General features: G+C 38.2%; 1 protein-coding gene across 1 annotated transcript; it reads left to right on the forward strand.

Annotated features, from left to right (window-relative positions):
* Positions 1 to 607: 607 nt before the first annotated feature.
* BRDT (bromodomain testis associated) lies at positions 608 to 24,486 on the forward strand. The gene is made up of 19 exons (XM_056356201.1): positions 608 to 805; positions 2,980 to 3,117; positions 3,891 to 4,020; positions 6,064 to 6,236; positions 7,351 to 7,722; positions 8,730 to 8,858; positions 9,074 to 9,262; positions 10,507 to 10,694; positions 10,770 to 11,062; positions 11,152 to 11,265; positions 12,825 to 12,947; positions 13,836 to 13,897; positions 15,088 to 15,280; positions 16,006 to 16,106; positions 17,286 to 17,421; positions 21,072 to 21,133; positions 22,458 to 22,660; positions 23,524 to 23,686; positions 24,409 to 24,486. The coding sequence occupies exons 1-19, from the start codon at positions 617 to 619 to the stop codon at positions 24,484 to 24,486; spliced, it is 3,036 nt and encodes a 1,011-aa protein (XP_056212176.1). The 5' UTR covers positions 608 to 616.
* The last annotated feature ends 717 nt before the right edge of the window (positions 24,487 to 25,203 follow it).

Consider the following 25,203-nt stretch of genomic DNA (forward strand, 5'->3'; position numbering starts at 1 on the left):
CCCTGTCCAGCACAGCAACACTGCGCTGAAGACAAATCACAATGGTTGCTATGGTTGCTCCTTGCAGTACTCTTTAAAGATCCAAAACTGGTGAGAGGAATGAACCTTTTCTAGCCCTCTGGTACATGAGGAATCTGATGCACAGTGGCAGAAAATACCACTGTGAATATACACAAACTTAACAAGCACTATTTCAAAATAGACTTATGCTAAAACATTTTATTGGCAGTTGTAGGACTTCTGTGTGGTGGCTTGGCTGAGATGCATGAGGAAGGTAATACCAAGCTATTGCTGTGTGCTAGGTAAGACTGGCCAGCATGTGCTGTAAAGCTGCTTCTTAGTTCAACCTCTTTTACAGGACTCAGTTTGTGAAGGGGGGAGGTGGAGGATTCCTAGACTCTAGTGGTGCAGCACAACCAATTGTGCACTGTAAAACAAATGTGTTTTGGTTAAACCATGAAGGTATGCCTGTGACTACAGTACCAACGCTCTACAAAAAGAAGTGAAAATGTAAACAGCATTAAATCTAGATACCTTCACTGAATACTATTTTTTTCCTCCAGGTTAGATGTATAATGAAGAACTTTGAACAAGCGGATATACAAAATTGCTAAAGATGTCTGTTCCAAGCCGGTGCTGTCCTATTATTAACCCTCCTCCACCAGAATATATTAATGACAAAAATAGTGGTTGTCAAACAAACCAGCTTCAGTATTTACAGAGGGTGGTCATGAAAGCCATGTGGAGGCACAACTTTTCCTGGCCATTTCACCAGCCTGTAGACGCAGCAGCACTGAATCTTCCTGTAAGAACCATTTTAGAATTGGAGTAGTAGTATGTAAAGTATTACAGGACTTGTGAATTAATGCTAGTTTAAAAGAGTATTTTCTGATGCAACAGACTGTGGAAGACAACTTTTGCATATGAACTGCTTTCATCAATCCAAGTCTGCAAGAAAACTGTGGGTTTTCTCTGGTTCATACTATATGCTTCATCTATGTTAATTTGCTTTTTGACCTAGGACTGCAGTAAATCAGTATTTCTAAGGGATGATAAGAATGCTTAGACAGGCCTCTTGAAGTTTGTGGATGTTGGTGTTCTTTCTTGTCTTCTTTCTACCTCCCTACTGGTTTAGCCATATTTCTTAATGCTGCATATAACAAGTATTTTCTTTTCCTCTAGAGTTTTCTATTTTTAATAGGAGAAAGCCAGGCTCTTTCAATGTCAAATACTTTATGATGGAAAAGCAGATTTGATTGACCCTAAACCAAATGGGCAAATCTGGATCCAGTTGATGCATAGAAGTAATTACACTTGTACTTAATTTCAAATCAACTTAGTCATCTTGCTCTGAAGTTTTGAGAGGAATTAAAAGTCTCTTAGGGAAGAAAAAGAGATACAGTGTTCTCATCATACCACAATGGTAGAACATTTTTTCCAGGAAATAGAAGCTCTGATGCTAAAATTCTTGTTCTGTATTGCCTTCTGGATTTTATTTATGTTACAATTTAATTGCAACAAAGTGAATTAACATAATGTCAAGTGACAAATTGTCTTAATTCAGGTATTTTTAGACTCCAGTTTTGGATCACACCAGCTTTTTCAGCCAAATGAAAACACTGGTTATTCACACAGCACTATTTCAAATTACCTAGAAGATACTGCTCTTGGTAGATAAGAAGAAAGATGTTAAATAAAACCATGGTACATTTCCTTTGCTTAAGCTGGGGGAAAAAAAAAATCAATCGTATTTAGTTCTCCCAAATTTCCAAGACTAATGCTACAAAATCATTGGCTCTGTTTAGAGCCGACAAAAGCCTTTATCTGCAGCTGTTTCTTGTGACAAATTCATTTGGTCACTTTGTCCAAAAGCACTGTCAAAGTGACTCTATTTCTGTGTCTTTTCTTACCCTTTTTCTGTCTTGGAAGGAACTGTCACTTAAGGTTAATATTAAGGGTCATTCAATCAGAGTTACAGCAACATTTGCAGCTGGCCTCAGGCCAGTTCTGCCTCCCTGGATTTCAAAGGCAGCCACTTGACTTGTAAAAGTATGTGTTAGTTCAACTGCTGCACAATAACAAGCAAACCTCTGGCCCCATAACAAGGACAATGAAGGTATTTGCTTCCTTTGCCTCTCCCCTCCAAGTGTTAAAGATGCAAAATGGACAATACTTAATTATTAGGTGCATCATTTAAGTTTTCTTGGTTTTGCTTTGGTAAACTCAGTCTGCACTGATGTATTTAGCTTTTTTTTTTAGTTCACTAAACCAGATGATTAGGACAGCTTTAGAAGACACTTGAAGTAGTAGTAACTCCACACAATTGCAATGTATATGTGAACTTAGCAGGTATATTCCTGTTCTGAGTTCTTAAACACACCAGCAGGGAATTAGCCTCGTGCTCTTAATCTCAAGCTTTTAGCCATGGTACTAAACTAATCGCAATAGTTCACATTCCAGCTGCCTTTGAGTCACATTGCCACATCTTCACTAGGCTAACCCTGAGAGGAGAGCCATTATAACCCAGGGGATGAAGTATTTGATTAGTAATTGTGAAAACTCGGCAGCTTCTTTTTGTCAGTGACTGACTCTTTGTCTTTGTCAGATTCTGTCTTTGTCTGCTTGTTCCCTCTGTTCTATAAACTGGAGTGCTACTTCAGGTAAATGGCTTTGAGATAACAAATGAGAAGTACATATACTGGTAGTAGTACCTATGAGAACTATAGCTCTGGATCCTATTGAAATAAATTCTTTGGGCCTTTGAATGGTTGATGTTCTATGAAAAAGCAAGGAGAAATTATGAGGTGAAGGTACTTCTGTGGTACCTATGACTATAAGGGAAAGTTTTCCTTCATATAAAATATTCCTTCCAACATAATACAATTCTTCTCTCTTGTAATTTAACTTTCATAACTAAATGTGTAAGAATCCTCATGTCCTAATATTAAAGATATGTGACTAAGTCTTTCAAAATGACAGGATTATTACAGTATTATAAAGAAACCTATGGACTTGGGCACCATTAAAAAGCGCCTGGAACACAATTACTACACAAAAGCAGCTGAATGCATTGAAGACTTTAAAACTATGTTCTTGAACTGCTACATATATAACAAGGTATGTGAAACACAACCTCTTACCAGTAATCGATTCTATTGAACAATGCAAACAAGTCTAAACCAAACAAATGGTTATTAAAGCCTGCACTAAATCAGTCAATGTCTGCACAATTTTTCTGGGAGGGAAAGTATTTTCCCTGAAATGGGGTGGGGGGTGTGGGGGTGCTACTAGGACTGACAGAGGGCACGTAAGCAAAGTCTACCCTGCTGTTACAACTACTGCACGCGTGGCCTTTTCTGCACAAGGATTCCACCTGCAAGATCTCTGGGCTTCAGTTGTGGAGATCATGAACAGCAAGCACCATGTAACTGCTGTACAAGTCTAAGACTAGCAACACTGAGCCATGCTCCACTCCTCCAGCAAGTTTAACTAACCGAACTTGAAGTGTGAGCATCTCCTTGTGCTTGGGTGTTTGTTGGCTGTGTCTTGGTATCTTTGAGATTGAACAGCTTTCTTCAGAACATAGGAATGAATAAGGGAGTTACAGATCTACCCCTTTTTCCCTTTGCTGTAGAAAGTATATGGATGTAAAGCAAGTAGGACTGTGCAATAGGTCAGTGGGAGAAAGAGTATTGCAATAATGAAGCAATTTGTATTAAAGTGAGTTGGGGGCAGGGGGCAGGGATAGCAAGGACTGATAGACCCCTCTAGTGCTGGTGGCTTGTTTCAATCTGTTGGAGCAGGATTCTGTAGACTGCTTATTTTACAAGGTAGCCCTCCATTACTGCAGCCTCTCCTTTACTCTGAATCCTACTGACTATATTTTGCAGCCAGGTGATGATGTTGTATTTATGGCCCAAGAACTAGAAAAAGTGTTTATGCAGAAAATAGCCCAAATGCCACCAGAAGAAAGACTAGTGATCCTCAACAGAGGAAAGCGAAAAGGAAAGAAGCCAGAAGGTAAGGCCTGTATTACATGTTAAATTATTAATATATTAAACCAGCAAAAGCTGGAAACATGGAATCTTCCATTGCTTGTCACAACTCAACCCTGGAGCAGTCAGGTGCTCTCCACTCTTAGCAGAACATATCAGACAAGTAATAATATTGCTATAAGGCTTTAGCAGATTTGGTGTAGCCATAATATTTTTTTATAGGTACTAGCTATGTTTCCCATTCTCTACTAAAGAATTGTGTTCAAGAGGGGGCAAAAGTCAAAATTACCAACTTAATCAGTAGTGTAACAGCATAGCTTCACAGGCAAACTTCTGTTGAAATGCAATGCTCTTGTCCACAAAAAGGACCATTCAACCAAAACACCTCAAACTTATGAGGAAATTGCTTGAAGTGATGTTGGGAAGCCTAGTTGCAAGGGGCCAGATGATTGACTGCAATTTGTTATCATCACTAACTTCTGATGTCTTTTTAATTGTTTTTATAATGTTTCACTTGTACAAAGCGCTCACTTCTAAATGTAAGCTCTCAACATTGCTACAGAATAAATACCTATATTGATAGAATTGAGACTACGCCGTGTCTGGAATCACATGTGCATCTCAGTGGGTTAATTTGGAGACATCTGAGGTAGCATTCCAAATTGACCTGGAGGTACTGCTGTCGGTTGTTGGGGAAATGTTAGCTATGTCTTCAAAGAGCTGTGACACTCCTTCACCCTGATACCTCTTAATTACTTGACTTCTGACAGCCATGGAGCAGTAATATTGGCTAGCTCAGTTCTTACTGGCTCACTTAACAGATGCTTGTATTATTTAACTATGCAACTACACAGCTCTTCAGAGTCTCCTGATGACTTCACATGCTGTGATGTGGTATGGTGGCCCTTGTTGCTGGCAGTAGCCAAAACAAGTGTTTCTTCAAAACAGTATTACGGTTTGATAGATCTCTGTAGCTTTCTCCTCAAGGTATGTTTGAGGAGCAACGCTACGTTTCAGTGATCTGGTAGGTGGATATGGGAAAGCAGTGCATTTCTTGGTCCTCTAAAAAAAAAAATTAGGGGGTTAGGAGGAAGAGTGGGATACTCAGTTGACTTTCTGCTTTTACTAGCTTATTTAAGTAAAATCTCAAGCAATTCATTGCCTTGGCAGAATATGTTGATTGAACAGGTACAAGCGACTGCCAGAAAAGACTTCTGAGAAATGTGTTGGAAGCTGAGTTAGCTTTTTGGTTTGCAAATGATTGCAACAATTTGAGATGCTTTCATAACAGACTCTTCCTAGAATTGATGCTGTTTAAGTCCCCTCATTCCCTTTGCACACACAAATGTGCAGCCTGTACTAATTTTGAAATGTTCTAAGCACTTCTTTTTGAATTTCCCTTTATTTTGTTAAAAAAAAAAAAAGAAAAACAAACCAAAACCAAAAAAACCCAGCTGACTTCCGTTTCAGAGAACATCATGGTGTGGCTCAGTGTTGTGTTATATAAACTAATAGGTGTGAACTTCTATGGGAAATAAACAGAATCACAGAGCTGGAAAAGCCATTACTAATTTAATCAGCCAAATCAAATACAGAAAAAACTTGGTCTAAACTGTCCTCAAATCAGTGACAGAGATCTGTATTAGTGCTAAGCAATATATGCAGGTTTAAATATGTTTAGGGAACTTGAACCTTTGTGATGCAGTTTGCACCCTTTGCTGCTTGGTCTTCATGTGTCTGTAGAAAACAACTTGATTCTCTTCTTGGCAAGAATGTTTTTTCAATGTACAGGGTTTAGTGTGGTGTCTCTAACCTTCCCTGTGAGGTTAATCCACAGCTGTCTTGAAGCCAAATATACCTAACTTGGTACAATATTCTAGCTGAGGTACTAATGGTGCTGAATAGTAGAGGATACCCAGATTATGTGTAACAATGGTCTTGTTTGTATTCATTTGTATAGTTTGGATGTTGAAGAAAGGTTCTGTTAACTGTTCCATTTGATTATGAAAGAAACTAACTGCAACACTTAAGACCTAACTTTAAAACTTTCTGTTTTTAAAATAACCAGAAACACAGCAGCCCAACCCTGGGACTTCAAATGCACAAAGCACAGTGCAGGAACAAGCTGAAAGCAGTAAGCAGCCTCCAGTGAAGACTCAAGAGCTGCAGCAGGTTACACTAGCTCCTTTGTCTGCAGCTCAGCTAGCTGCTTTAATGCCAGCTGCAGTCCCTATAACAAAAGTAAGTTTCCTCAAATAACCTTCAGAAAGAAAGGTATTGAAATTGCTCCTCCAGGCGCTAACAGCAAAACCACAGGAGCCATGCTTATTACAAATTTTTTCAAAACCTCCATTGTGATAGAAGATAGTAAGAGATCTCTAAATCTTCTGGGTCTCTGCTAAATAACTGGGCCAGTACTAATCCTAGAAACTAAGCAGAAATTGGGATGACTTCTTGGTACATCTTTTCTTATAAATATGGGGTTTAAATGTAGTTATTGAAGAAACAAAGTGAACTTTAAGATGTTCATTCATGAAGTGTATTACTATACTTCTGCAGGCTTCACCTTAATGTAGAAACTGTTCTTCCCTTGAGGTGTAGATTGGTTTTAGTATTAAAATAAAGGTCTTTCTAAGTTTTATTTATTAACTTCTCACATTTTCAAGGAAAATCAAATACTTGATTCCCCAAAAATAGTGTGTGTGTTTAAATGCTGTGTAACTCACCTGGAAGGTGTTAGTAACTCACAAAAGCAAATTCTTGTTAACTCAAATCTGAATTGTATATGAACATCTGATGTTTTCATCAGATAAACACTCTTGTATTGACTTAGCTTTGGTTTTGCTTTTCTAATGAGGAATAGGCTCTCCTACAGTGTATATTTACACTTAAGAGTCTGAATGCTGATGACAAAGCACACATTGTATTGTTTCCAAACTAAATACCACCTAGGTTAAAGAAAGAGATAAACCTTGTGCATAAAGCTGTTCAACCCGACTTCAAATGAATTGCACTAGTTTTTCCCCTTTCCGTGGCACTCGCCTTGTGGTAAGTTCATAACCTACCAGCCAGTTGGAGTCTTCTCAACTGACTAAAACCAGACCACAACCTGACCTGCCATACACCATGTTCCTTCCTTTACATCTAAGATTGAGCTTGGTGCACTGATCTTGTAAGGCCTTTGTAGGTTTTCAGCCTAAACTTGTGAAAATGCCACGTTTTGCTCTGACTTCAAAAGCTGCAAAATTTCTGACAATTTTTAGATATTTTTTTTCTTTGTGTAGCCTGAAAGCTGACCATTCTTTCACTGTTCTGGACACCTGTATTTCAGAACTGTGAAATTTTCTTTTCCTAGGCAAAAAAAGGTGTGAAAAGGAAGGCTGACACTACAACTCCTACTACTTCAACATTCATAGCAAGTGGTGAATCTTCTGCAACACTTAATGAAAAGAAAGCTGTTAAAACACGCGGAGGTGAAAATGAATGTATGATACAGAAAAAGCTTTTGAAGAGATACTTGCCAGATTCTCAACAGTCACCTGAAATTCTTAAAAAGATTAAGCTGTCAGAACAACTAAAACACTGTAATGAAATACTTAAACAAATGTTTTCAAAGAAACATGCAGCATATTCATGGCCTTTCTTGAAACCTGTAAATGTTGCATCTTTCTCACTTGGTGAGAACCAAGGGATCACCAAATGTCCTACAGACCTAGGAACCATTAAAGTAAGTCGGTTTCGGAGGGGAACTGGAATATTTGTGTGCTTGCTTGAGTAACTTGTGTAATGACTGAGTTTTAATCGTGCTAGCTGAAAAGGTGTAATGAAAGCTGCTTCTCCTTTCAGAGAAGTAGTGGGCATAGAAACAACATACTCTCACCTCAACAAACTAAGGCACAGCTTGCTAAGGAAAGTCTTCTAAGTCTCATTGTGACTATGTGCATAGTCACAATCTACCTGTCTGTTGAACAAGCTAATACAAGTAATGAGGGAATTACCATCTCCAGGAAGTACTACCAAGCAGGCTGCCTGTTAAAAATCTTTCAATCTGTATACATGATGCCGTTGCTAATGCTCTATAAAACAAAATGTAATTCTGTAATGACAACTTTTGCTTCTCTGAATCTCAGTATCCTTGGTGAAGTGCCCTGGAACCTCAACACTGGGTATTTATATGACACCTTGCACACTTTATGTGAAAATGAACAGAGACAGTGTCATGAACTCTGGGTACATCTGTTTAGGGTTGAAGTATTTAGCCAGGTTAAGATCCACTTTTGTGGGGAGGGTTCAATTTCAATAGCTTATTGAATTATCTTGAAAATTGGCTTGTGCAATGTAAAGGTTATTTCCCAATTTCTAGCCCATTACTTTGACTCAAACAATTATGGAATAGACTTTGAATAAATACCATGCTTAGAATCTAAAACAAGAGCTGAGCTGACCAAATAAAATCACCCAAACATTGTTTTCTTGACTTAGTGCTACAAAGTAGTTACAGCAATTAGTTAGCAAATTTGTTTAACAAAGTAAGAGAATTTCCTCTTTTAATGGGACAAGGTTGACATGAGAAGCAGGTCTTTCCATAATGGTTCTTACAATATATGCTGTCTTGATGCAAGCTGAAACTGATACTGTATATCATAATTCTTGTTCCTCCTCTTTTTCTGCCAGTTCATGGCAATGCTCTCTACTCCTAAGCCCTAAATGTGCATTAATTTTCTTTTCCTCTAGAAGAAACTGGATAATTTTGAATACAGCGATATACAAGAATTTGCTACAGATGTTAGATTAATGTTCATGAGCTGCTACAAACATAATTCTCCAGACCATGAAATAGTTGCTATGGCAAGAAAACTTCAGGTGAGTTATCACTTAAGTCAGTCTTGGAAAAAAAAAAAAAAAAGTCGGACTGTAAGACTCCTTTGTGGTCATCCCTTGGCCTGATGTAGCATCTACTAATGTTACCAACTACTGTGGTGCTGTGTAGTTCTAGAAAACAAGCTAAAACTTCATAATGCTTTTAGAAGTCTGAAAGCATGTTGACCTCTCTGCTGTTCCCAAACTTAACTCTTTAGGATGTTTTCGAGATGCACTTTGCCAAAATCCCTGATGAACTTGTTGCAAGTGCTCCTCTGTCACAGCCTACAAGAGAAATGACAGAAGCTTATTCCAGTGAGAGCAGTAATGATGACTCTACAGAAGAAAAATCATTTGAAGAGTCTGAACAGGAAAGAACAGTGCACCTTGGAAAGCTGCAGGAGCAAGTAAGCATTAGTACTCAATGTGCATGACTTATGATCTCTCTGATAATGCCACTTGCAAATGTCCATTCTAAAACTAAGTACCAAGAATCAGTATTCAAAAGATTCTCTAGTAATTTGTTTTTCTTAATACAGAACTTCATTCCTGTTTGGAAACACCTCCAAACTTTAAGTGAATAGTGCCTCAGCAAATACAAACTGGTTTTAGTGAATCTAAATTACTTTTGCCTACCATTTCTTCAGACAACTCTCAAACTTTTTAAAAAAAGTGTTGCTGTGATATGTTCAGAGCACACAGATACTCCACAGGTAGTTTAGTGGCATATTCTTCCAACAATGGCATTTCCTTCGTACTGCTAAAGAGCTCTGTTCTTATGCTCTGTCTCCTTTGAGCCACAAAAGCAGGTAATTGAATTTGTACTTCATGCTGAGTTTTCTGAAGTAAATGGAAGGAATCTCATGCTGATGTGAAGCAGAGCTTTGCCTCACTGCCTGAGTGGAATGGGTCTTGCTTTTGCTTGAACATAATGCTTTAACCTGCTGCTGCTGTACCTATAAACTATAGGGAAAACTAGCATTTGTTCTGCTAGTCAAATGAGGGGCGGTTTAGTTTCCATTATTTTAAGAGTAGCATATACATCATCAATTTATGAATATAGGTGTGAGGTCAACCAAATGTCTACAAGACAGCCTTTGTGATAGTGAAGAATTTCAGTGTCTCTGAATTCTATTTTCATTGTCTGTCCATCTTCGTTCTAATTCCCATGAGGCTTAACTTGTTAGGTCTTTCTCTGAAGCTGCTGGTATGTTCCATCTAGCTGGTTTATATTGCAAAATATTTGGGGTTTATGGATTGAAGATGCACAAGCCCAGTCCCACTAGCCTAATTCCGTAATGTTGTAGAGATCTAACCTAGTAAGGCACTTATGTGCTTCCCAAGCACTTGAAATTAAAGAGAGGCTGCTGGATACTCCTACAGTGATTTTTGCATTTTTATTCCTCACAGGATGCTACAAGACATATGCTGTTAGAAATGTCTGCATAAAATAAATAGCCTTACCTCTTCTATATCTGTAGTCTGTGACTAATATATAATATAGTAAGATGCTTGGAAAGTAAACCTAATTTAAAAAGCAAACATCCTATTAATATCAGCTCAGCTGCCACAAATCTGCGATATTTAGGACCATTTTATTATTCCTCCTATATTGCCAAAGATTATTGGCTTTTGTTTGTTTGTTTGCTAGCTTAAAGCTGTTAATCAGCAGTTGCGGGCTTTGACCAAAGCATACTTACCTAGACCGAAAAAGAAAAAAGGGAAGGACAAAAAGGAGAAAAGTAAGAACAAGGAAGAAGCTAAAATAAAAAGCCTGACTGAAAAGAAGAAAAATCTAAAGTACAAGAAGAAATCTAAGAAAAAGCTGTCTTTAAACATGTAAGTGTGGGGGACTTGCGTGGGTGTCAAATTATTTTTAAACTGCTGTTACTGCAGTATACTTTTTTCTTGCAGTCAATCAAAGAAAACCATGCAGCAGGTCTTGTTGGCACGTAAGTCAGAAGATGAAGATGGTGCCAAGCCTATGAATTATGATGAAAAAAGACAGTTGAGTTTGGACATAAATAAACTCCCTGGAGATAAGCTTCGGAAAGTAGTCCATATAATACAGTCAAGAGAACCTTCACTGAGTAATTCTGACCCTGATGAGATAGAAATAGACTTTGAAACTTTAAAGGATTCAACACTCAGAGAACTAGAGAAATATGTAGCAACCTGTTTGAGGAAAAGACCAAGAAAACAGCAGGGTATGTAGCATAAATGATGCCTACAAAAACAAAACCTGCTAGATTTGTCTTCTGTTTTGCTGCAACATTAACTTCTGTCTCACATGCAGCTAAAAAAACAACGAAGCCAAAAGAACAACTTGATTCTGAAAGGAAACAAGAGCTAGAGAAGAGACTACTGGATGTCAATGGTCAACTAAACCTAAAGAAGGAGAACATAAAGTGTAATACTCTTAAGTTATTTCTGTTGCAAATGAATAAAATTAAAAGTAGGATTCTCCCCTTGGGCTTCTGTACTGTTATGTAGCTGGGGACTCTCTTCTCAGAAGAGTTGAGTTCTTAGGCTTCCCATTGCTAGTCTTAAGATTCTTCCTATGCTGAGTGAGCTGAAGTCACAGCAGCAAATTTGGCCAGTTACTTGTACTGTCTAAAACATCTTCCTTATTCTTGCACCTAATCCTTTATTACAAGTAAAGATGATAATGGCTTCAGAGTTTAAGGGATGCTGAACACCTTCTCCCTTATGCTGACATGTGAAAACATGGAGGGGGAGGAGGAGTGTCCTACAGTATGTATTTGTTTGCAACTCACTTTCTGTGGCTTAGAGATTCAAGAGCAACAAACTAGTCATACTTGTTAGATTGCAGCCTCACTAATGCTCTCATGGGAGCAAAAGTTTTGCATTGGTGACAGGTGTGCTGTGTTGTCTTAGTCTTAAAGAAGTGCCCTAGGAGAATCAATTCAGTTTTTTCAGGCAATAATGTGTTTCAATATCGAAGCTAGAAATTCAGTACATGCTTGAGCATATCTACACTTAAAGGTGGTTCTCATCAGGGACTGTCAACAGATAAGTGCAGCTGATGCTACCACTATAGGTCAAGCTGTTCCTTGTTAAACCAGTGAGTGCTATTATTGCCCTCTATTGGATATCTGTTAAGCTCCTATGTAAAACCAGTGAGCTGAAATGATAGAAGCAGCCCTACAAGACACAGGCTTGCATTCGGTATTAGTTCAGTCAACAGTCTTCCTGTCTGATACACATGAGGGCTTGAAAAGATTCTAGAAAGAAAAGCTTAAAGAAGCAGCTGAAATAAATTGCAAGGGATATGTTGTGGGGAGAGGGAGGGAACTGGCTAGGAAACCTTTACAACTAGCATCTGACTTCTTTTTAAGGAAGAGCTTAAGCTGGCACTTAACACAGACCCGTGTCCAGGGAAACGGGTATCCATGTAGCTTCTCATTTTCAAAGCTTCCATCAGAGCAACATGCTCTGAAAAAGCTTTTTGTCTGAAAAATCACTATAAACTGAGTTAAATCAACCCTGCAGATGCAAAATAGTCAGATGGTGGGGAGGTGGCAAAAGATGAAAATTCTGGAGTACATATGGCTTGGGAAAGAGAAGAGTTGGCTATAGGTAAAGACCTTAGCATGCAAGTCTGGCAGCAGCAACAAGCACAGAAACAGTCTCTTAACAGCAAGAAAACTTAGGGGGGAAACTCTTTGAATTGTGTCTTAAGACAGCACAGTTTTAATCTACTTCCGAACTGTAAGTTGTGTGATTACAGCTCCTCCTTGGCCATTTCATTAATTCAACTAGCCTGCTGATGGTGAATCTCCCTCTTCTACAAAGGTCTTGAATTCACTGCTAAATGGACAGTGGACAAGGAAATGGCAGAAGATGAACGGTTATGTGCGAGGATAGATCTAACAAGGTTGATACTAGTGTTATATAGGAGGACTGCTCCACTGCAAGTTGTTCTAATTTTTTTTTTTTCTCCTGCAGTTGAAAACAGTGCTGAGCCCAGTATTGGACCAAGCAGACTGAGCGATAGCAGCAACTCCTCAGACTCTGGCAGCAGTACTAGCAGTGATTCTAGCTCCTCAGATAGCAGCGACTGTGAATCGGGTCAGAAAGCTTCTTTTTGTCTTTGTGTAGGCAAAACATCTGCCTTCTCAGTTAGCATCTGCTGTTCCACACGCTTACCAAGGATTTCAGTTACCCTTGTAGGCTTGCTCCATGTTGAAGGCTCAATTCTAGTGCTATTAAATGAGTGTCTTAGTACTGAGTTTGGGGCAGGGGCAGCAACAAACACACAAACCTACAAATCCACTCAACTTACCAGTGAAAAACTTCAGGGACCAAAATCAGCTAGCAAGAGGTCTGTGTATCTAACCTGGAGACTTGACTACAGCCTACTCTTGTGGTTTTGAAAGCGTAATTTACTTTTTTTCATCTTCTGATCTGCAGCGTGAAGGGTGCCTTACCTTGTGGGTAAGGCTTAGTCCCTTAGCTGAGGGACAAAAGTACCAACAGCATTGACTGTAGAGCCAAAGTCTACACTGGTTCTTAAGATGTCTCAAGCTTGTTCAAGGGACATGACAGTGCTGCAGCATCAGGATATCAGAATGATGTTTCTCTCTGTGCACAGAACTCTTATTTAGTTTTCTAGGACAGAACAGATCTGCCAAACTAGAGGTCTACGATGTAGGTATCAGTATGAGGTAACAGTGTAAGGTGAGATGAGTGCTCAGCCCTTTGCAGTTGGGGGAAGTGAACACAGTAAAGTCATTGATGGCAGCAAAAACCTTGATCCTGCAGGAGAAGTTCTCTAAACACATCAAGCTGAAGTCGAAGTATTCAAGATAACAATGTTCCTTTCACTGTGAGGTTTGGCTCTCTAGGTACAACTGCAACTCAATCTTGTATGTGTGAATAATGAAACATATGTGAATGACTTGTTTTATATTTTCCATCCCCCTCTTTCTGCCCACCTCGCTGTATTTGCAGTTACAGAAACCTACTCAAAACAGACTGGAGCCAGGCAGAACTGTCCAACTTCTGTGGAAAAGCCTAAGGTAAACTGACTGGAATGGATATTATATTTTTGGCCTGAACAAAGTTTTATGCTACATACAATGGCACTGGGAATGACATAACTTTATCAGGAAATAATGAATGTGGCTTGAATGCTGCTACTTCTGTAGGACTGATTTACATGGAGATAAATTCTGCTGTTTGTTAAAAGTAGCTTATGTATCTGTATAAAAACTGATGTACTGGGAGAAGTCCTGAGGCTTTTACCTCTTAAAATCATCATAATTCTACATTAGGTGAAGGAGTAGGGAAAAAGTGGAAGAACTCTCCACACACCCCACCCCACCCACCCCCCTCCCCCCAAAAAATTTCCGTGCTGACTTGATCTTTGAGCATGGAATTGACCTAATAAACAGTGCAAACTCCACTTAAATATTTTTCTTCCTATGCATAACCTCACTTCTACACCTGAAAATAAACAAATTGTACAATACACTAGTAATTTTCAGGGTACTTTATATTACTTATTACTATGGTATTATGAGCAACAGTAGTTTAATCTAGAATAATTTTGAATGCCTGTAAGATTGAATTGCTCTATTCTTGTATATACAGTGGGTGTTAATTCTTGTCAGGGTTAGCTGCCTTTCGCAATTTCCCTTGAAGCTACCAGTGATAGAGACCTCTGATAGCAAAGCAAGATCACAGCAAAGCCTTCATTCTTCTTACAATAGACTTGCTTTCACTTAAAGTGCTTAGTTGGATACAGGAAACTAGGCTGAAAATTTGTTATTCAGCTGCTGCTTCTGCATCTTCATAAGCACAGGCTGAGGGGAGGGATTATGCAACACACTTTTTGGTTTAAAAAGGTCCAGCCTCTGCAGTGATGGAATGACAGCAATAAACTTGAGAAAACAGGATACAGGAATTAAGCTTTGTTTAGCCAATTCTAACAGCCCCTAACTGATTTTGAGTTACAACAAACATCAGGCTTCAAATCCTGATATTGCATTTTGTTCTTATGGGTTTTCTGTATCTGTCAGATCAAGGCGGTGAACTTTACCTTATGGAGTTTTGTCACCTAAACTCTTAGAAAAGGCCAGATTGGTATCACAATAAAGGACTACTGAATTCTATAAACAATAGAAATGTGGGTGGTGGTGGGGAGAGGGAATCAAATAGCTATAAAAACTGAGATTTGGCTATATTAACTACTGCAATCTCTTTCTAGAGAGTACCACCGTGTCTACAGAGGACAACCTCCAATGCTGTTCTGCAAGCACAGCCCCCATCTCTTACTAGTAGCTTGCAAATTTGTGGATCATCTGAACTGCAGCAGCCACCTGCCGATGTACTGCAGGGGCTTCAGCCTTTACAGAATAAATCACTTAAACCATCAGAACAAAATGCCCAGTATCCCCCAGGTAACATTTTTCTGGGAAGAATCGTGGCTTTACTTGACTGCTAAGGAAAGAAGGCATGGCAGGACTAATGTTTGTATTACCCCAATAAGCTTATCAAGGGGGTAATAGAAAAAGTTCTTGCAGGGTATGGGTTATAAAGAGCACGATGTAAATAAAAGTGTGGCAGCACTGAGGATTGGCTAGCGTTTCAGACTGCTGGGGCACCTGTGGGGCAGGATAGTATTAAAAGAGGAGGAAGTGTTTATGCCTCCCTCTGAGATGGAAAATGATACCTTAATGAACCTAGGGTTATGGGAAGTACTGAACACCTTAAAGCAGGAACTAGATGCTTAAACCCATCACCACTACTCAAGTTTATGTATGAAATACCTATTAGCTGACTTCAAGACTTGGTGCCATAGGCACTCTGAATGGATTGCTGTTGGCAGAGAAAAAAAATTATGTTGCTTAGGAACTTGATCCAAGGAGCTATTCTTTTCCCTCACTCACTTCAAAAGGTCTAAACTTCAGATGCTTCTGAGCTTTTGGTAAAAGACAGCTTGAGCTAGTAGCTGATTAACTGAGAAATCAATTTAAAACTAATTAAAAACAACTGTCTCAAATCATGCAGCTAGGATACATATCTTTATATCTAGTTAATCTACAGATCTAAAAGGTGACCTAATTTTGAGATGTAGGACTGCCCTTTGCATGTTAGGGGAAATCACACACTGCTTCTTTCTCAGGTGTATCTGCTCTGCATGATGCTCCACACCAGCACACCCCTCAGAGTGCTCCAAGGACAGATCAGTCTTCTGTCACCCAGTGCACACGTGCTCTCCCAGAGGTGAATACATGCTTCTCCCCAATGAATGCAATATTCCAGGCTTGAATTTGGTGCAACAAAGGCCACCTAAGGTTTACAACAAGAGTTATCTAAAACCCCACTAACAAAGTGATTCCTATCCTTTAATAGGTCATTAATTCATTGCCTGTTGGCTGCAACACAAAAGGAAAGAGTTTGGCCGATCAATATATATCAACTTTATGATGTCCTATAAAGCTTATTTTATTTCTTTTCAGTGCTATAGCTTAAACTTAAGTAATACTTGCATGCTTACAAGCTAAAAGCCCACCCTGTAAACCTTACAGTTTCACAAAAGAGGTGGGCATCTTACACTATATATTCCTGTTTTGGAGAAGTGTATTGCTTTTTTTTCCTGTTCCTAAAGCCACAGAAACTGGGGCTTTCAGGGTTGTAGATGAGATTGTGAAATATTTAGTCACTATTGATTTGCCTTAACACGTTCTTGGAGAGTATCCTGGTTAGAAGGGCCTCAGTTACAAAGGAAGTTATTGATGTTACTGGAGCAGCATGATCTTAAGCATGATCTATCTTAAGGTGTTTATCTTTCTCAACATGGTTTCAAACACACCTGTTACAGCCAGGTTTTAGTAGCTTTTATTTTTGGAAATGGATAGAAACAATCTCTTGAATCTATGAGCACAAGAAAGGAATAAAAGCAACTTATCCTTGGCCATTTGCATCCACTATCCAAGGCAGTAAGTAGTAGATGCTATGAGACTCAGGTTTATGCAACTCCTTCCCCAGTTCAAGGGGATTACTACACAATCTGGCATAGAGAAAAACTAAGCCTGAAGTGATGCAGCTGCCCTTCACTCTGATCCATAAAGACAGAGTGGAGCAACTGGTTTTACAATAAAAGCCAACTTCTATGATGTTGTACTATGTCAGGAGTCAAAGAGCTTGTATCAGTTTCTTGTTCTACCCACTCCACCACTTGGAACCTCTGAGCAGTTCATGATCTAAATCCAAAGTGTTAATGTAAGAACATTCTCTGACTACCACAACATGAACAAAATCTAATTCTTCCCTGGTGTTTACAGAAGCTAGACCTGTGATAATTTGCTGCTCTAAGCTTCTAAATCTTTAATTCTGCTGGTGTATAAGAATCCAAATGTTTAGCACTTCAGAACATATTTTGAAGTCTAATTTCTTTTCTAGGTATCCAACGCAACTTCCCAGGTTGACAATGCTGCTTGGAATAAACAAGCTGAGAAAACAATACATCTAGACAAATCTAATAAACTTCAAGCCAGTGAGATAACTGATGATTCAATATCCATAAGTCAAGAACAAAGTATGTATACTCATAATAAACTGTAACTGATATCAGGGGTGCAAAGTTAGAAATGTATATGAACTTGGTTTAAGGAAATAAAATGCTGACCATGTACATTAATCAGTTTGCAGAATAATGGAAGGGATGCAGTTTCCCCTTGTTCTTTCTGTTTCATTTTGATTTGCTGCTTTAAAAAAAAAATAATGAAGAGCCAAGCATCCATTTAACTTCTGTGTTAAAAAGTAATTTCCTTTATGTATTTTAAGAACTTAACTTTCTGATTTAGTACTAGATATAAGTAACCCAGTGTTCCAGGAAGTCTGAGAGAACCAATGCTCCAGTCTGTCAAACTTCACTGGCCTTTAGGTTGTCTTCTGATGAAGCTTCGTGGAGCTCTTTTTCCCAGGGCACTTTGTATTTTGAGTCACCATCTCTGGCTCTTGGTGACAAGGATCTGACAGTAAAGCAATGTCAAACAGGCCTCCATCATGGAAAAAACTTGAAATAATTACAAGAAGAAAGGTTCCCTGAAAGCTGTGCTCCATGCAGAGCTGCATCAGACTTCATATCTATTTAAAAGTAAAGAATTCTGAACTGGGCACTGAATACCCGTGCTAAGTGTAGTGTTACCAGACATGATTGTTTAGGTTCTTCCTTTACTTTTTTTCTCTCTAGACTACCTGTGTAGGCTTGAACAGGGCAGGGAACAAGCTTCTGAAAACTTGATGAAATTAAAAGGCACAGCCTTATCACTGATGAACTCTGATTTTTGCCAAAGAATGATGCTGGGTTCTTGACTTGTATTAAAGCAACTCTAAAAATGGAAGTTTAGTTCTCCAAGATGTTCTATGTGGTATTTTTATGGTCTTAACACACCTACCCATACACATACTGACCCCTTTCATTGAGGCTTGCTGGAGTTGGTACGTGGTTTGCATAGTTTCAGGTAATAGTCTTTCTTACAAAGTTTTGAGGTGCCTAAACTGGAATTCCTGTCCTGCATACTGCATGACTGGAACTATCAAGATCCTGGTGTCACCTTAATACATTAAAGGTCTGCAAAAACAAGCAGGAATAAAACAAGTTCACTGTTCTAATAGTCATAGAAAAAAGCATAGCCAAAACAATTGAGAAAGCTTGCTCCCTTCTGTGCTTGTTTAATGCTTAGTCTTAACTTTCTATTCCTAACCTTCATTTAATTTGTACTGTTTCTATTTTCTCCCCTTTTTTAAGGGACAGTTGTAGAGGAGCTCCTTTATTTAGCATGGGAACTATCCAGTAATGAGACTGCCTTTGAGTATACTTGAACTTTGGTATTATGTTGCATAGCAGAGTTATTAACACTGTTACGTGAGCATGGTTATCTGCCCCCTTCCATAATACAGTGGTGTTTGACTGTTCCTGCAATGATACATGCCCCAGTTGTGCTCAGTGTTATCTTAGCCTTTCCACTACTAGCTTCTGTAGAAAATTGGAAGGAGTTGTAGGGAAATACAGGGTTATGGCACTTTTTATTTTAAACAACAAGAACTTTGTTATCTGGAACTCATAAAGCCTGCAATCTATTGATATGAAGTACAGAGAGTGCTTAGTACTGTATGCACCTACTTAGATCAAACTAGCCAAACTCATTTTTTAATTGGATGCTTAGAGCAACTTGTTGAATTTTGTAAAGAATCCCACTGTCTTAAGCATTTCTGTGAGGTTACCTGCATCTCTGAAACACGGGTTCTTGATTTTACACTTGTGACACCTGTGATGGTATGGGTGCAGGCTTGGTGTATTGCTGAATTTAGTGGTGACTTGAGAAGCTTGATTTATGAAACAGGTAACCACAAGCTTCCCTTCAGATAAAAAAGCAATGTCCCTCTATGAGAGGTTTTGTGAAGGCTCGCATTGCTATAAGTATCCTAAAATGCATGTTTCAAGGCTCACGACTGCAAATACTTTTGACACAGCCTCATATTCCTATATTATATCTACAGGTGTAAGACAGGCATGTCTATAAACTTAAACTTAAATTTGCTTCACGTAGATCTTTTTGGTGGGTATAACAGGTTGATAAAATTGATCTTAACAACAAGGATAGATATTTTTGGGTATATGAAGCTCTTGCTTTACTTTGGTGTATTCATTGCTCAAGACTCTCAAGCCTGTATGAAGATAAATGACTGATGAAAGATAGATGCCTATTGTATTGAGGGACACCTTAATACAAGTTTCTCAGAACTTGATCTAGGTAGACTTTGCTTAACTGGACCTGGAATCCATGCGAACAAAGACATCAGGACTTGGAACCCTCTTCATTAGTACTTCAGGGTACTATTGGACATAAAAAAGCTTCAGAGGTCTTTCATCCTGTTTTATCCCACTATATAGTAGAACCTCTTTCCTGCTTACTTGCAATTATACCATCTTACAGGCAATGCATGGGGGCAGAGGGTACAGACCAGGCACTGTTCTTGTCTTGACTTCTGGAGGCTGTGAGGTCTTTCTGAAAACCCTTTTTATGATGAGCTGACAGAGGGTTTGATGCTTTGCCTTCAGCCTTTGAGATTCAAACATCCTTTATCCTTTGCATAAAAAAAACCCCAAAACCCACCAAATAACAACAACAAAAAAACCCACAGCATGTTAAGTTTCTTATTAAACATTTACTTAAATACTGAAACGTCTCAAACTGCAGTAGAGGATCATTGCTGAACGTTATAAAATGTCTGTGTTGTATATATCCTGTTCTAAAATAGTGGCTTTTTCATAGTACACCTAGATTTTCATTCTAGAAGCTCTTTAGAAAGGGAATATAACGAAGTAATACAGAAGATTAAAAAATAACAACCCACTCTACCCTACAATAAGTGGTTTTTTTAAACACTTGTGATATTCTGGCCAGTCCCTAGTAGTACAGAAGTCTATTTTTAGGCTTACCAATAATGACTATAGGAAACTGCATCTGTTCCTGCATTTAAGAAGATTTTTTAAATCTTAAAATGTTTGGGGAAAGTGTTTTTCACACAAAACATGTGGATTGTCAAAATAGCACTTCCACTTTACCTGTAGAACTGCTGGGGGTTCTTACCTCACAAGTTAATAGTGATTATATAATAATAAAAGAGGTAACAGCATGGAGTAGTAGTACATCCCGTAGGCTACTGGAAATACGATGACTAGTCCTTACCAGTTGACCTATTTGCTCATTAAAAGAAAAAAAAAAAAAAAGGAAATAGGCTGGAAAGCTTTAGGCAAAACAAGTTTATACAATGAATGATGTACTCTTAAATAATTTGGAATCAAAGCGGAAGAAGGCTGATTGGGGAGGGGACAGGAGAGGACCAACTGCTAAGGTGCTGTGTTGAGACTTTCTGACCAAATACTTTGGCATTCTGCTGGGGCCTCTCCTAGAATTAACCAGGAGTTAATTTCTCAGCTATAGTTGAGCTTAACAGTTCCTTTCCCTGCTTCAAACAGCAGAGAAGTGGTCCGGTTCAACTTAAGCTTAGGAAATGTTTGAGAGCATTTCTGTCATTCTGAACCTAATAATAAGAAATAACTGCAGTGTAAATTCTTAAGCCCCTTCCCAGAGTGGCTAATTTTTTTATTGCTTAGCTTTGAGGAAAAGAATCCATAAAATCAACGTGAGTGAAAAATCTTTTTTATTCTTCCATCAGGTTATTGTATACCTAATGGTAAAAACACGCTAGAGCCAAAATCCAAAATTATTCCAAGCAAGGTAAGTGTTGCTCAAACCTTATTTGAGAAGAGCTGGGGTATGCTTACTAGGATCAATAATTCCCTGTCCTGGGATCTGCTCTAAAAATTTGGTCTCTTATGATTCAAGTATCTGATTGGTCTTGGGCATTCTTATAACCTGTACAGATTTATCTCATTTCTAGTACTAAAAACAAATACAGAAAAAAAATATCTATGGGTTCTGATTATTTCAGAAAGTAAATTATATAAGATTAAGTGAAAAATAATATATCTATGTTATCATCAAAAATATGGCTTATACCATCTAGGTTTAATATTTGAACAAGGAACTAGTGTTCCTTGATCTAGTTTTAATATTCAAGCTATTAGTGTGCTTTTCCTTGCTTATCCAGTAACAAAAATAAGGCCAGTGTGGAGTATAACCTTAGGTACTATTGAAAAATCTGTTCTGAAACAGGGCAATGCACTTCTGATGACATTATTAAAACTGGGAAATAATCTGAAGAGTTTTATGAAAGTTAAGCAAAGTTTTTTCTAGCATGCAATAGATTATCTTAAATGGAGGAATAGAGGAATTTTTTCACCTATAATTTAAATTACTCTGGGGTAATCAGCTATTTGAAAGCATCAAATCAAAATCATTAGTCTAAATAATTGATCACATCAGCCTCTAGACCTAAAAAGTTCGTATGTAGTCTGTTGAATTAGAATATTTCTAGGATTTTTCTGTAGGCATTTTATCCATTTATGAAAGCCATTAACTAACCTATTGAATTCAACTCCAAAAATATGTATTTCCTTCATAAACACGTGACTTTTTAGTGGAAGCAGTACTTAAGAATATTGGGTTTATGCTGTTTTGCACTGTGAAGAAAATGCCACTATAGAGGTGGGGGGGGGGGGATAACACGGGTTTTTAAAACAAAATCCACAAGCCTAATACAAAGCTATTGTTATGTAAAGATTATACCTAGAAATTAGATAGAGGTTCTTTATAATGAAATATTATCAATGGACCCTGCATAAGCTCAGTCTTGTGAATTCATGTTTTCTGGAATTAAAAAATGGAGAGGTGGATGTAAAGGATTGGGTAAGAATAGATACAAATGCTAATGATTTCTGCCATATTGCTAAAGAATCTCAAAGTTGATGAGAAAACATATTGAAGACTTTATATTGCTGTATTTGCACTAATATTCTGCCAAAGTACAGATATTTTGTTGTAGATATTCCCCAATAAATCCAGCCAAAACAAGATTGTGCTCATGCAAGAACTAAGCAGAGAATGGATGATCAGTTGTATTTTTGCCTCTTCCATATCTTCCTTTTTCTAATAACTTCAGGATACAGGATTTAAGAATACAGATTCCTGGGTAAGCTTATGTAAAACAATGATGCTTCCAGCGCCAATAAAAGCATCTGCTGACAGCTTCAAAGAATTCAGGAAAGCAGCATTAAAGAGGAAGAGTGAGCAAGCGCAGGAGTTAAAAAGGGCTCTGGTACAAGCTAGGACGGAACCACAAAACCATCCGCAAAAACCAGACAGGTTTGTAACCACATACGTTTAAATATTATTCTTCCCTAGCTGTTTGCAGCCACTGTTTTAGTGAGTGCCCACATATGTATCCCAGCCTGAGGTCTATTCTGTTATTCTGCTGAGTGGGATAACTGACTGCCTACTAACTACTGCATTGCAGAAATATCTTAGATTGCTGTTTGCCACATTTTGGAACTCTGTTTTCTGTGATATTTCCCTCTTCAGGAGTCTTGATTTTTTTTGTCTGTTTGACCCTGTGGAAGATTAGTCTGAGCAGGTTCCTAAACTCTCCTGCTCCTGCCTGTCGCCGGCTCTATTAGATTAGGTCACTTGTTTGGAGTGTATTATTTTGATAAATAGAGCATTTGAGAGACTGAAGAGTACACTTCTTGTTCAGAACATATGGTGAACAGTCCAGGCACCTTCAGCTACCACCGGTTTCCATGAGGAGGAAGCCAGGCATGTAGTTGTATGGAATAAGACATGATGCTTGCCTGAAGTTAGTGAAACCTACCTTGGATAATGAGTTGAAGAAGGTAGAAGCAAAATATCATAGGCCCATAAAGTAACAGAAAATTAAGTGTGTATGTTTTTCGGAGAAAGTGTATGTAGGTTTTGCGTAGCATATATATAAATCCTGTACGCATACAGATTGCAAATGGAAAGTGGGAAACCTTAACCTACCAATTGCATGCACATACCTCTTGCAAAGGGAAATTGCTATGAATCAACATATAAAACAGAACCGCAATTTGAGTGGTATGCACTGATTTAAATTACTTGCAGAATTCTGTTAAGGTGCAAAGGCTCATTACAAAGAAAAAGAAGAAACAACTTTTGTCCTATACCAATCTCTTCTCCTGTCTTTAAAGGGGCCATGAATATACAGGATTGGGTGCCACAGCAGTGACAGACCGTGAGTCTCAAAAAGAAGAGCGTAAGAGTGAACAACTGCCCAAAGCTCAACAACATACTCTTGTTCAAGACCGTAACTTGGCTAGAAAAATGGAACAAGAGCGCAGGAGGAGAGAAGCAGTAAGTTGCTGACGCTTGCCAGCTGATTTTGTTTTGACTTTAGTAGAGAATAAAAAATGCTAGTTCAGGTCCTTTTTTTAAAGGACCTGAATGACTGACAACAACAGAACTATGCTACCTGAAGAGTTAGTCCAGAAATTAGGAAACTCAAAGTAGGTATTCAAGTGAGGTAATATGGAAAACTATCTACTTGGTCCTATTACTCCCATAAGCTTAGAATAATTGCATGGCAAAAGCAAATTTTAGAGTCCCTGCCTTCTGAATAAATTCAAACCTCAAGTCTTGCAAGCTGTCTACCCTCCTTAACATATTCCATGTCAACAAAAGTGCTAGTCATACTGTTCTCATCTGAAATACCAAAAGTGAGCTTTTTTAAAACTTACTAGTTTTATTGGCATAGGTAATGAATGTTTTTAATTGCTACTTCTTTTTTAAGATTAAACAGTTTTAAATATTCATAATATTGTACAATGGAATGTAAGACCTGCAACATGAGATCACGCTAGACTCAGCTAAGGTCTACTGAAGCTTTCATTCTGTTCAGCTCTTCTCAGAGGGGGCTTCAACAACCTGTATGCTCAAACTTGTAATAACAGAGGAAGCATACACTTTAGGGGAAGAAGCTTTGTAGCTTTTTTTAAAATCTCTATTAATTATTTGACCTGCACAGTGTTCATTAATGTCTGACTGCTCTGAAAATGCACCAATTTGCTTTCTTGCAGATGTCCTGTGTAATTGATCTCTATCTACAGAGAGATATTATGGAAGCTTTTGAAGAATATCTTGAAAGCTGTAGTTAATACCAGAACTTCAACACTACTTCAAACTGTACAACTTCGAAAATGTACTAGTTACAAGATTAAATGTTAAGCCTATTTCAACAAGAACATAAACTCCTTTAAAACACTTAATATTAAAAGCTTGTTCATTGGCACCTGAAGCATCAAAAGATCTTGCTGCTTGTTTACAGCCTGTAATCTAGCCTGCTACACAGTGGAACATAGTTACTCTTTTGATTATAGTTTTGTATGTTGTGCATATATATGAGAAAATATCAGCTTCTTAATTTTTTTTCTCATTTTTAAAGCAATTTTATTCTGAAGCACTTGAGAATCTGTTATACTGAGCATAGCCAAATTCTGGTTTTGACTGTATTACGTCATAGTATAGAAAATATGTACCTATAGGAACTACTTTAAACCAAGGTCTTGTCAACTACATGATTGCTATTAAAACAGTCACTTTGCTATGACACACTTGCACAGAATCTGGGCTGTGACAGAAGACCTCTATAACAGTGATCATTTCTAAAGGGTGTGTAACAGTATTTGCAATGGTGAAAAAAACCATGTCCTGGAACTCTGTAATTTCAGCAGCAAATCCTGTATACTTGCATGTCTCTTAAGGCCCAGGCATGTTGATCTTCTGTTTAATGTATTTTATGTTAACACGATGTTTGGATAAGGGTATAAGCATGTTTGCCAGATGATTTCTTCCTGTGAAGGACCAGAACTATC

The sequence above is a fragment of the Falco biarmicus genome, chromosome 11, assembly GCF_023638135.1.
Source record: "Falco biarmicus isolate bFalBia1 chromosome 11, bFalBia1.pri, whole genome shotgun sequence".
In the NCBI taxonomy this organism is placed as follows: Eukaryota; Metazoa; Chordata; class Aves; order Falconiformes; family Falconidae; genus Falco; species Falco biarmicus.

Coding starts and splice junctions, on each gene's coding strand:
- BRDT (XM_056356201.1), top strand. CDS start 617: ATGTCTGTTCCAAGCCGGTGCTGTCCTATTATTAACCCTCCTCCACCA. Junction 11,063..11,151: donor AAGACCAAGAAAACAGCAGG/GTATGTAGCATA, acceptor TCTCACATGCAG/CTAAAAAAACAACGAAGCCA. Junction 16,107..17,285: donor GCACACGTGCTCTCCCAGAG/GTGAATACATGC, acceptor TTTCTTTTCTAG/GTATCCAACGCAACTTCCCA.